At 54.3% G+C, this 12,835-nt stretch overlaps 1 protein-coding gene across 3 annotated transcripts in view; it reads right to left on the reverse strand.

Moving 5' to 3' along the window:
• Positions 1-2,257: 2,257 nt before the first annotated feature.
• Thsd4 (thrombospondin type 1 domain containing 4) overlaps positions 2,258-12,835 on the reverse strand; it is a 162,015-nt gene continuing 151,437 nt past the window's right edge. For 2 of the 3 annotated variants that reach the window (XM_090321365.1, XM_090321366.1), the window contains 9 exons: positions 11,174-11,270; positions 10,503-10,733; positions 9,041-9,170; positions 8,430-8,634; positions 8,109-8,282; positions 6,864-7,037; positions 6,405-6,584; positions 5,495-5,639; positions 2,258-3,575 (listed from right to left, as the gene is read on the reverse strand). In XM_090321365.1, the coding sequence (XP_090177491.1) occupies positions 3,352-3,575; positions 5,495-5,639; positions 6,405-6,584; positions 6,864-7,037; positions 8,109-8,282; positions 8,430-8,634; positions 9,041-9,170; positions 10,503-10,733; positions 11,174-11,270 (1,560 nt within the window). In that variant the 3' untranslated portion in view covers positions 2,258-3,351. Of the gene's footprint in view, positions 3,576-5,494; positions 5,640-6,404; positions 6,585-6,863; positions 7,038-7,789; positions 8,283-8,429; positions 8,635-9,040; positions 9,171-10,502; positions 10,734-11,173; positions 11,271-12,835 lie in introns of those variants that run through there. The other variant, XM_090321364.1, reaches the window with a different exon arrangement.

Raw genomic sequence — 12,835 nt, forward strand, 5'->3', positions numbered from 1 at the left:
CTAAGGTCTTTTTAAAACCCGGGATTGGTCAGGCCTCTGACGTCATACGCGCAGACGTCATACGCGCAGACGCAGCGGAGCGAGCAAAGGCTCTGCACTCACACACCCACTAAGGGGAACTAAGAAATTTGTATACAATGAGCGAGGCAGGGGACAGGCGCCGTCTTGGCTGCTCCGGCTCCCCACAAAATAGGGCCTGTTTTTGCCCAGGTTGGCTTCAGAGTGCTATCCTCTGCCTCCCTGTGCCTCCCCTGCAGCTGGGATTACAGGTGTGCACTGCCACACAGGGGATTTCTCTAAAGTGCTGGATTGTCTCCACTGTGGTGCTCAGTGCAGGGGAGCCTGTCCCATGGTGAATTCAATGGGAATGTAATCACACAGCTGCCCCTGCAGCGATTTTTAGCAAAGCACCTGTCTGCAAGCAGCTGCCTAAATTGCATTTTTCCTGCAGTGGGCACTGGCAGCCTCCCCGCAATAGGAAACCAAGTACAAAACAGCGGCTCCAGCTTGCCTCCACGCCCCAGATTTCTGGCTGGAGATCACAGGATACCTTTCTCCTTGGCTGGATGGACTGAATCAATGGCTGCTTTTTCTAGAGCAAAGAAGACAGATACCAGGAGGAATGTTCTCAACAAAAAGCCTCTTTCTTCTCTTTGAGATAACATTTAGAAATGATCAGATGTTGTGCCCAGTCCTGGACTCGGTGGACTCTCCTCTAAAGGCCTGAGCCATCCCACAGGGCCGGCAGACACCAAGTAACCCGTCCTGGGCCACTCTTCATTTGTAGAATGTGAGAAGGCTGGCAAAGGATCAGGATGGTTCCTGGGTTCCTCCACCCCCACCTCTTCCTCCTCCACCTCCTCCTACACCTCCTCCTCCTCTGCCTTCCAAGAGAAGGCTTTCTCAATACCCACGATTGCCAGCGGAGTGTGCTAAAGACACCACAGCAGAATACTCACCACAAGCCACTAAGCCAGTGGCCCATGACTGTAATTCTAAGTACCCTGGAGGCTGATATTTGGGGATGATTCAAGGCCAGCCAGTTCAAGAGACCCTTTTCTCCAGTTAACCAGCAAAAATCTAGGTGTGGAGGTATGGCTCAAGTGGTAGAGCACCAACCTTGAGAAAAATAAGCAAGAATAAGAGGCCCTGAGTTCAAGCCCCAGGAGCAGCACAAACCACCACCAAATTCTCAATGCAAGCTGGAATTTTCCTGTTTGGGAGCAGCTACCGCAAGGCCTCTCCGCCCCTGATAGCTGGAACCTGGTAGAGTCTCTCTTCTCTGGATGGCAGCTGAATCCGCGGGGGGTAAAACCACCACCAACAGGGAATCACACACTTGCAATTCCCAGCATGTCCACCAGAGGGTGGCACCATGCCACCCGAATATCTAGACTCCATTTCCCACTTGCAGCACTCATGCGGGATCTGAACTCGCCTGGGGCACGTTATCATCCCACGCTGGCAACTCCACACAGAGGATCCAAATGCTTAGAGATGACATCTAGCAAAGTGACTAATATGAGAACCGAAGTGAAGCTCATCTCAAGCCATGACCATGCCTGCTGTGGGTAGCCTTGGTTCAGGTGTGTGTGTGTGTGTGTGTGTGTGTGTGTGTGTGTGTGTGTGTGCGTGCACACCTGTGCATGTGCATGCCCTGTGCTCCCTGGCCCTCCACCATCTGAAAATGTGCCTCCCCAAAGCACCGGGGCCCAGAGGAGGGAAAGAGGGAGCATGTTCCTGATCTCCACCCATTTATTGGGGAGTTACTGGCATGAGCCACTGCTCCTGGCCCCAGGTCCTCATTGTTGACAATGGAGCCACCTGGGGGAACAGATCTGCTTTGTGAACGCCCAGCCTTGCCTGGGGGAGGCTCGAACACCTGGAGGGCTGAACAGATCTAGAAAATATTGCAAAAATAGTTTTCCTCCTCCTATTCCCTATAACTTTTTTTTTGGGGGGGGTCAGTCATGGGGTTTGAACGCTAGGCCTGGGGGCTGTCCCTGAGCTCTTCAGCTCAAGGCTATCACCCTACCCCTTGAGCCACAGTGCCACTTCCGGTTTTCTGGTGGTTCATTGGAGATAAGAGTCACGGACGTTAGTGCCCCGGCTGGTCTTGAACCTCAATCCTCAGATCTCAGCCTCCTGAGTAGCTAGGATGACAGGTGTGAGCCCCACACCCTGTTATACCTGTAACGTTTCACCTTCGTGCAGACAACACAGCAGACTGAACGCCATGGGGACCAGAGAGCACACATACAGGTGAACGAAGCAGATTTATTGCATTTTTACAATAAAAATAAATTAGTCATACACAAAAATAGTTGTCATTTTTACTGAAAACAGATCGTATTTACCCACAATCCACCTCACCTCCCCACCTTTATGAAATAATTTAACGCTACCAAGGAGGAGACATGGAGGCTGCCAGGCCGGGCCAGGCCGGGCCAGTGGTGTTGGTAGAGGGAATACACTGCCCTGTCCTCTCAGCCCTCCCGATGCATCCAGCTGGCCTGTGCCCACTACCAGCTGGGACAAGGGGGAGGAGGAAGAAGAGGATGGAGAGGGTTTGGAGGAGGAAGCTGGTGGCAGGGCCTTGTCCACAGGTGTGGGGACGAGGGAGCCAACAGGATGAGGCCATACAAGATTTAAGACAGGAAGGGTGGCCCTGAGAGGAGAGGCGTGGGTTCGAATCCACCATCAACCTGCCAGGGAGCAGACCTAGCACAGAACCCTCCCTGCCCCCTCCACAAACAAACCAGTAAGTCAGAACAAAGCAAATCCTCGGTCAGGCTGGCGGGTTGGAGGGGGCTGTGGCCAATTTAAGTGCAGTGAGGCCTGGGGCTCAGTGTCGGGAAGGTTCCACCTTCTTGTGGTCACTTTGGTCCCTCAGGGTCCATCTCTCAACCCATGAAGGGTGGGTAGAGGAGGAGGAAGTCTAGACCCTGGGAAAGACAGGGAGACACGGGTGCCGTGTGGGGTACAGTGGCTTCCCGGGCTCCCCCGAGCTGCTTTCAGGAAGAGAAACGTTATGTGGGCCCTGTGGCTCCCCTGTCTCCTGGGACGGCTCTCTTGAGGACGGGCTTTGGTGAGCTCTGCACTGGCCAACTGGCCTTGGCTCTGTCAGGAGGGAAAGCGGAAACATGCCTAAAGTACCAGGAGCAGAGAACTGTGGACTTGATCTGGTGCCAGCCGTTTCCTCCGTCCACCTTCCCCCTGTCGTGGTCCAGGCCTCCGTGTCCGTGTCCGTATCCGTGGAGGACGGGTAACGCTCCATCTTTGTCCTGAGCCCCTGCCCCAGGGAGCCATGTTCAGTGCCATGCACACAGCACCCTGGCCACGCGGGACGCTCTAGAAAGCCGGGGTGGTGGCTTTGTCGGTGCCAGGCCTGTGGTTTCCTGAGGGCTGTGGTACGGCCCTGCCTGCCAGGCCGCGTTCTCTGCGCCCGGGGGAGCCAGCCCGGCGGGCCACGCGGGTGCAGGAAGCACAGCAGGCGCCCTGGTAGTACTGGTAGATGCACAGCCGAGCCTGCACCACCACGTTGCAGTTGAAGTACTTGTCCTGGCAGCTGGCGTCTGCAGGGAGGAGATGGAGAAGATCCTCAGGCCTGTGTGTGTGTGTGTGTGTGTGTGTGTGTGTGTGTGTGTGTGTGTGCGCGTGTGTGCTCCATCCTGGCCCAGAGCCATTCAAATGGGGAGGGGGTGACTCAGGGAAGGGAGAAGCCCACCCCACTGCCCATCTCCTGCAGGTAACAGACCTCTCTCCCCCTCCCCCACCACCCCAAGCTGGGCTTGAACTCGGGGCCTCCCATTCTCCCTTAGCTTGTCAATCACAGCTGGTGCTCTACTACTTGAGCCACACAGCTCCACTTCTGGCTTTTTTGCTGGTTATTTTGAGATGAGGAGCTCACAAATTTGTCTGCTTGTACTGGTTTTGAACCTCTATCCTCTGACCTCAGCCTCCTGAGGATGCTCTCTCCCTCTCTCACTCTCACTCTCTCTCTCTCTCTCTCTTTCCCTTCCATCCTCCCTCCCTTCCTCTCTAGTTCGGGGCTTGAACTCTGGGCCTGGGTGCTGTCCTTGAGCTCCTTGTTCAAGGCTGGCACTCTATCACTCTGAGCCACAGCGCCACTTCCTGTTTCCTGGTGGTTCATTGGAGATAACGGTGCCACAGACTTTCCTGCTCTGATTGGCTTTGAACTGCGATCCTCTGATCTCAGCCTCCTGTGTAGCTAGGATGGCAGGCTTGAGCTACCAGTACCTGGCTTCCCAATCTTCTTTCCTATCATAAGCGAAGTTTTTCTAAGTAGTTTTGTTGATCAGTCTTGCCAAATTGCCCCAGATTCTCTCTCTGAACTCAGGCTGACTGCGTCTGCTCCTTGTAGAATGTTGCATGTTGTTACTTGTTTTTTCTGCCATGTTGTGTTTTTGGCTGAGCCAGTGACCACATGATTACCTCAGGAGTATGGACATTCCATCACACGTGGGCCTGGGGCCTGGCATTCAAGTCCCCGCTGGCAACTGCTTTTCCTATTTCCTGACTATTTCCTAAATTAGGTACATTTTTGCAATAATGATTCATGAAACCCTGTATACATCATAGAGCTAAATCTTTGTTGTTTGCTGGGCTGCAAAACAGCCTCTCCAGTTCTGTGGCTTTTCTTCTCCCTTTGTTTAGGGTGGTGTTTGTAGGCAGAAATTACATATTCTAGTGTAATGGATCTTGTAACATCTCCCTTTGTAGTCAGAATTTTTGTGTTTCATTTAAGAAATTCTTCCTTACTTGGAAAAAAATCTCTTGTCATCTGTTTTATAAGTTTTTGTCATATTTGTTTCTTAGAGGTAGTGGAGATTGAACTCAGGCTTCAAGCTTAATAAGCACTCTACTGCTTGAGCCGGACATCCAGTCCTTTGGCTTTTGGTTTGTTTGTTTCACCTAGGGTCTCATGCTTTTGCCTCGCCAACTCTGGACCATAGTCCTCCTACTCCTTCCTGCTTTTTAAGTTTTGTTTAGTTAAGTTATTACGTTTATTTAAGTTTTATTACACATACGTGCCACCATGGCGTTTGCGGTGACAGTACAATTTTGAGCCCTATCAAAGGAAATCAAATATTCTATTTTGTTAATTGTATCATTTACCCTTTAACTGAATTTTATATAACTGGTGGCTAACCACTTTCCCCTCCCCTTGAAAAGATATCACAGACAAATGTCAATAACCTATAGTGGCAGAAAAAGAAGAAGAAGAAGAAAAAAAAACCCTCTCATAGCCTATCGTATTACTTGGCAACCTTTGGCAGGCGGGCGGCCTTCAGCAGGTGTGAACGGGTTATGATAGTTTGCTCCCCGTTTTGATCATGGATCTCAAGGACCTGGAAAGTTCTACAGTCTGTAATGAATCCTGACCACACGCCAGGGACAAGCAGGCAACTTTGTGTACACGCGGGTTTGCACACCCCTGGGGTGTCACCCAGCAGCTCTCAGCTCCACTCACCCACTTCTGGCAGGCAGTCCTGAGGGTTACAAGACTCCCGCTCTTCCGGCTTCAGGTGGGGGTCGCAGAGGTCACTGAGGGTCATGTCATCTGACAGACAGCGGACTTCCCGGACCCGGAAGCCACCCTGGCAGGTCTTGGAACACTGGAGACACCGAGGGAAGAGGTTAGATGGGGGGGGTGGAGAGGTGCTGGCTATCTCAACTCTCTCCAAGGAGGAGGCAGAGCTGCGGCCAGAAGGGCCACACCGCCATCAACAGCTCCCACTCTCCAGGGCGGCCCCGTCCCATCTCCACTGCCCCTCGTGCTGGGAAGGGAACCAAGATTCTTTCTTCCATCTCCAGCCAAGCATCCTTCAATTCCTACCATGACACCACGACCCCTAAAATGAACTCTAGGCCTGGGCGCTGTCCCTGAGCTCTTGGGTTCAAGGCTAGCACTCTACCATTTGAACGAGAATCTGCCGGGGCTGGCTTTGAACCCCGATCCTCTGATCTTAGCCTCCTGAGTAGCTAGGATGACAGGCGTGAGCCACCCGCGCCTGGCTTTCTCATGAATTTTTGAATCACATTTTTTTCCCCCATCAGTCAATCCAGATGCCGAGACTCAACTGTCACCTAAGCCACGCCCCCAGCCCTGAGACCTGTCACTGTCACACAACTGAGACAGCGCTCCTCTTAGGGGAGCTACTTCCTGAGGACTTCCTACCACACAGAAGCCAAGATTGGCAGTGACTTCCTGGGGTCGACTGCTATCGGGGGTGTGGGCTGCCCTGTGTGCCACGCATGTGGCCTTGGTGTCTGTGGACTGCCAGTGCAGGGGAGGCAGGTGTAGTGTGGCCCTGTCCCGTGGGGCCCGGTGGGTGGGTGGCAGCAGAGGTGCTATGGGAGGCCCTCTGGCGGGGACTCACCACGCTCCACTCCGTGCTGAACCAGGTGGCCCCGCAGGGCTGGCGGCGGCAGGGCTGCTGTCTTGGGGGTGGCTCCAGGGACGAGCACGCGTGGGGATCCAGCACCACAAAGGCGTCCTCATCCTTCCGCACGCAGATCACCTCTCTCTGCTGCACCCCGCTGCCACACTCCACGGAGCACTGGGGTTAGTGATGGGCGGGGACAGATGGGGACAAGGCTGCTGTCACCCCTGGAGGGGGGGAGGAGGGACCTGACCTCGTGCCCTGGGGAGATACTGCAGTGGATCCTGGGCTTTCTGCTCCCTCCACGGGCACCTAGCTCAAGCCACCAAGAGGGTCTATACCATCTCTTTTGTGACCCCCTCACCCCCAGATGACAACCCCCCTAGTCTGCTCTCCCGGCCTCCCCTTCCCTTGGGGTGCTAAGTGGATGGGATTGAGTCCCCGGCCCCCACTCACCTGACTCCAGCTGCCCGCAAACCACTCCACCTTGCCTGTGCAGGGCCCGTGGTCACACGGCGTGGATTCCGCTGGTCGGTTGTTGCCACAGCCTTCCAGAGGCAGGCTGCTCACGTGGCTGGTCATGCAGAGCACAGAGCGCGTGCGTACCCCAGCCCCGCACTCGGCGGAGCACTGTGGGACAGGAAGGGCGAGTGAGAGGCCCGCCATCAATGTCAAGTACAAATGCTGTGTGTGTGTTGGCGGGGGCGGGGGGGGGGGGGGCTTGAACCCAAGGTCCAGGAACTTCCCACTCAAGGCTGACCTGCTGTCTAGCTTTTAAAAATCACCTCCCAAAGCCAGGCACCGGTGGCTCACACCTGTTATCCTAGCTACTCATGAGGCTGAGATCTGAGGATCACGGTTCAAAGCCAGCCTGGGCAGTAAAGTCCGTGACACTCTTATCTCCAAGGAACCAGCAGAAAACCAGAAGTGGTGCTATAGCTCAAAGGTAGGGTGGGTTGCCTTGAGCTGAAGAGCTCAGGGTCAACCCCCAGGTCCAGAGTTCAAGCCCCAGGACTAATTAAAAAAAAAGAATCACCATCAGGGGCTGGGAATTTGGCCTAGTGGTAGAGTGCTTGCCTAGCAAGCCCAAAGACCCGGGTTCGATTCCTCAGTACCATATACATAGAAAAAAGCCAGAAGTGGTGCTGTGACTCAAGTGGTAGAGCTCTAGCCTTGAGAAAACCCAAGGACAGTGCTCAAGCCCAAGCCTAGGACTGGCTAAACAATAACAACAAAAATCACCATCAAATAAAATGTGGGGGCCTTTGTCCTAGTCATCTTTGGTTAGTTCAGTCCACAGGCTGACGCCCGGGAGTGCCAGGGCACAGAGGGCGAACACTACCCCCTACAGGCTGACTTGTGCTGTTTGCATCCTCATTGGACGCTGGAGACGTCCTGCCTTTGTTCTTCTCATTACCATAATCATCTACACATGCACCCCTGCTAACACAGCTGCCATCTCAGCTTATGCAGGAAGTACAAACAGGCGGCTCACAGTTCCTCAAGGAAAGGCAGATCCAGTGGGTTTGAAGAAAGCACCAAGGCCCACCACTGACTTTGTGTCTGGCTGGGAGGGATGGCGGGCCCTGAGCTCCTGAGGCGACTGGGCCATCCCCCAGGGAAGACTGTGATGGCTGGAAGGCAGGGGCCTGGTAAGGCCTTGGCTGGTCTGTGGAGACCCAGGGGCAGGGGGACACTCACCCTCTCGCTCCACTCGGTGAGGAACCAGCTCCTGGCGCAGGGGCCCGCGTCGCAGTTCTCCACATCGCCTGGCCTCACCTTCATGTTGCACTCCTCATCATCCACCACGTCTCCGAGGTTGCTCACACACCTCACCACGCGTGTCCTCTGCCCTACCCCACAGGGCACGGAGCACTAGGGCGCGCACACACACACACACACACACACTCCCTTCAGTGCCAGGTGGGGTCTGTCTGGAGGCCTGGGGCCCCACAGCACCCCCTCCCCACACATCCCGCCCGGGGGCCCGGGGCGGGAGGAGCGGGAGGAGTGGGGGCCCACCGAGCTCCAGTCGGTCTGGATCTGCCATTCGCTGCAGATCTTGAGCTGGCAGGTGCTGGTGGTCTCGGGCTTCTCCAGGTGCTGGCAGCGGTAGGGCTGCACGGTGAGGCTGTGGTTGGCGTACACCTGGCGACACAGCACCTGGCGGTGCTGCAGGCCCAGGCCACAGGTCTTGCTGCACTCTGACCACTCGCCAATGTCCCAGCTGGCCAGGCACCGGGGCGAGAGTGACAGAGCCTCAGTAAGCAGGGGTGGTGCGTGACGGGCTGCTGAACCCCCTTCTCCCCTGCCTGCCCGCTCCCACTCTCCAAAGAGCCAGCTGGCTGGTTGAGCAGGTACCAGCTCCCATGCCTGCTGGGAACAGGTGGCTTACCAAGCAGCCTGCCCGCCCTCCTACCCTCCCTTTCCTCCTTCTGTCCTCCCTCTGTTCAGTCCTCTCTCCTTTCCTCCTTTGTCCCCTCCCCTCTCCTCTCTTCCTCTCCCCTGTTCTTCTCTCTCCCCCCCCCGCACCCCTCCCCCCGCAGTCTGTTCAAAGATCTGGACAGGTGTAGAAACCGGCTGGTGGCGGCCACGAGGGTCTGGTGTCCATGCAGCCGGAGGCAGCTCCTTACAAGGCGGGGCAGGGGGAGAGGTTGCAGGGCTCCTCGCCCGGGCTGGGCTTCATGCTTGAGTCGCAGTAGCTCTCAGGAGCTTCTTCGTGGGTGCTTCTGTGCACACAGCGGAACACAGGGTGCTGGGACCCTGCAGGGACAGGGGAAGCCATGAAGCCTGGCCAGGGAGGCCGCGAGGGGAAGCCCTGAACCCTGGAAAACCGGAGTACACCAGCTGCCCCCTCCAGTCTTGCATCAGGGCACTGGCAAGAACACCCCCCCCACACACACCGCGCCATCATCCCACAGCTGGGGTCTCTTGGGGACAGGCTTTGGACATGCGCAGAACATGTTTCATAAAGGCGGGTTCTTTAGGGGTTTAAGAGGACAAAAGTGGTCACCAGATGAGATCACAGAGGCCTGGCCTTCCCCTGGAAGTGGGGGTGGGGAGGGGTCCAGCTGAATCTTCTGGGTAGACATGTGCCTGTCCCAGTGGCTAAACTGAAATAAAAATGCCTGCCCAGAAAACTGGCCTGCTATGCCAGGTGTGACGAGGGGATAAGGCTGAGGACAGAAGATTCCAGAACAGCCAGAGAAGCTGCCTTCCCCTCGCCCTTTCTTTTTTTGCCAGTCCTGGGCTTGAGCTCAGGGCCTGAGCACTGTCCTTGGACTTTCTCAAGGCTAGAGCTCTACCACTTGAGCCTCAGCACCACTTCCGACTTTTTTCTATGTATGTGGTACCAAGGAATCGAACCCGGGTTCTTCGTGCATGCTAGGCAAGCCCTCTACCACTAGGGCAAACTCCTGCCCCCTGCCTTCCCTTTTGTAACAGACATTATACCTCCTCTGTCACACTCAGTGGTATTTTGGTCATCTGAGAATAGCGTCTACAAGGCAGGCTTAATTCCTGCTCACTCTGGACACCTCAGTACCTAGCAAAGCTGGGTATTTTACACAAGTCTGTTGAATGAATATGTATCAGAGGTTTAGTACTTTGCCCAAAACAATAACTACATCAAGTTTTTGTATTACACAAACAGTCTGGCTTCCTTGGCTTAATAAGGATTGAACTATATTTTGGATATAAATCCAATTGAGTGGAATTTCTCACTTCTGCCTCCTGTTCTCCAGTGCCCCCTGCTGGCAGCACTTGGACTGACCTAATTTATTTTAAATCTGGTATGGAAAGGAAGATTTGGAGCTGAACAAAACTGAACTGCCTAAAACATTTTTGGCTTTTTAGTTTTACATCGGCACTGCTTTTGACTGAAGAGATAATTTGGCTCCATGGGCACGTTCTTCTTAAATAATGGTTTTGCCTCCTATAGGTATATGGAAGTGCCGCTGTGGCTCATAGTGCTACAGCACTTCCAGTTTTCTGGATGCCCTCTGTGGAGCCCCAGGGACCCCACCAAGTGTCCCCCAGGAAGCAAGCCATAGGCCCCCCAGACACTCCAGGGCAGCCACTGCCACCTGGAATCACCTTTCCCACAGGTGGCCGAGCACTCGGTGACCCCCAGCTGCTTCCAGTTGTAATTCCGGCTCTGCCTTGGCACGCTGTCCCGATGCCTGGCGGGAAAGGGCAGCGCCGACTCGGAGGGGAATGCATCTGGTGCCGCACCCCGCATGACCCCCTTCTCCTCGTCCCCCTCTTCCTCTTCTCCATCTTCCTGGCTCCTCCCCTCCATCTCCGGCAGGCCAGGGAAAGGTTCCCCTAGGATGCCAGGACACACAGAAGCATGTTGAGTGGAAAGGGGAAATGGCATCACCCCAAGAGGTCATTTCCACCGCGTCAGTGTTCAGTGTTTAACATAATAACCAGTTACGTCATTAAGGAGACAGAAACAGTAAGAGCTGGGAGTGGCGGGTGGTTCATGCCTGGAAATCCTCCTAGCTGCTTCAGAGGCTGAGCAGGGGAGGCTTTGACTGAGAGGCCTGGCCAGGCATACGCAATGGTGCAGTGAGATCTTTTTCAGGCATAAAGCAGCAGAGTGTCTGAGCCACTAGGTGAGAGGAAATTTCTAGAGCAACGTTAGGAAATCAGGTACTGAGTGAGAGGTGGAGGGTGGAGGCAGGAGGAGGAGGAGGAGGAGGAGGAGATGAGAGGCTTAAAGGAGAGGTGACTCAGTGGGTGGAGGTAGAAGAGGGTTTTACCTGGTCTCCTGGGAGGTGGTGCCCGTGGGCTGAGGGCATTGGTGCTCAAGATCACATACTCGTAGTGCACGCCCGGGTTGGGCTGTTGGTGTATCATCTAGAACACACAAGTCCGAGTGGTCTGTGGCGCATGCACAAGAGCCATCTTGCACATCCTTGGCATCTGGGTCCAAGGAGCCCTGCGCATGCTCGGGGTGAAGAGTTTGGGGCTGTAATTCCGGTGACGGCCTCACCCCCCAGAGTCTACTGCTCCTTAAAACACGGTGCCCCCTCTCATAAATCTCCATCTCCACTTGGCCACTTCCATTTAGTACATTCTGTGTGTGTGTGTGTGTGTGTGTCCCTGTCCTGGGCGCTGTCCCTGAGTCTTGTGGCTCAAGGCTGACCACTTGAACCACAGCTCCACTTCTGGCTTTTTGGGGTGGGTTAAGTGGAGGATCCCTACAGGGAGCCCATGTGAATACTCGAGGGTGAGACAGCCCTGCAGACCAGCCTCCCCCCACCCCCAGCAGGACAGGCCGGGAGCCTCAGAGTCCTTCAGAGTCCTGGCTTCCTGGCTGGGCTCAGGTCTGCTTCAGGGCCTCCTCCCTGGCTCTCTGGGCCCCACCTGCTTTCATGCATGGGAAACAGGAGGAGCACAAAGACACAGAGTTGGGGACACAGAGACAAGAAAATCCAAGTCTTCTCAGATCACAGGGCAGTGAGCCTGGAGAAGTCAGACTGAATAGTGTCTGGAGCAGTGGCAGCTAAGTGACCAAGGCCACTTGGCTTAGCCTGCCATGGTTCTCTTCCTGTCCGCCCTTGCCCCGAGACCACAAGAAATACTCCTGTGTTAACCAATCAAGTGGCCAGACAAAAAACCTAAACCAACAATAAAAAACCCAACCAAGGGCCAGGAGTTTGGCCTAGTGGTAGAGTGCTTGCCTAGCATGCAAGAAGACCTGGTGCCACATATATAGAAAAAGCTGGAAGTGGTACTGTGGTTCAAATGGTGGAGCTCTAGCATTGAGAAAGCCCAAGGACAGTGCTCAGGTCCTGAGTTAAAGCCTCCCCCCCCAGAAAAAAACACCAACCAACCAACAACAAAACAGCAAACAAGAGCCCCCCCCAAACAAAACAAAACACTCTTTCTAAAAACAAAACAAAGCAAAACAAAAAACAAAAACAAATTAACTCCAACAAGGGTTCCTGAGGAGGAAAGGCACAAGAAGGGCTGTGAAGCTGGAAAAAAAAAATGACTGCAAAGAAAGTGGCTCATGTTTTCATAGTCTGATCACTGCAAGTGTCACATGACCTGCCAGCACGCGCACACATGGGCATGTACACACGTGGAATTGAACCTGGGTCTTCATGCATGCTAGGCAAGCACTCTACCACTAGGCCACATTCCCATCCCAGAGCTCATTCATTTTAGCCACACACCATAGTAAGCTTGTTCGTTTGTTTTTCTGATCATTTCTGTATTTCCTGATCTTTTCAGAAGACTGGGCTCCAGTGGTTTCTTTTCTTTTTTCTTTTTTTGAAAAGGACCCTCCTCTCTAATTCTGGGCAACTTCATATTTTGAACTTAAGTCAATCACAGTTTTGCTTCCTGTGAGGCGGGGAAGTTCTGAGATGTGGCTTGACATTGTTACTCTGAGCTTTACTGACTCATCTGGAATC

Source organism: Megascapheus bottae, chromosome 30 (assembly GCF_031878675.1).
Source record: "Megascapheus bottae isolate mThoBot1 chromosome 30, mThoBot2.hap1, whole genome shotgun sequence".
Taxonomy (NCBI): Eukaryota; Metazoa; Chordata; class Mammalia; order Rodentia; family Geomyidae; genus Megascapheus; species Megascapheus bottae.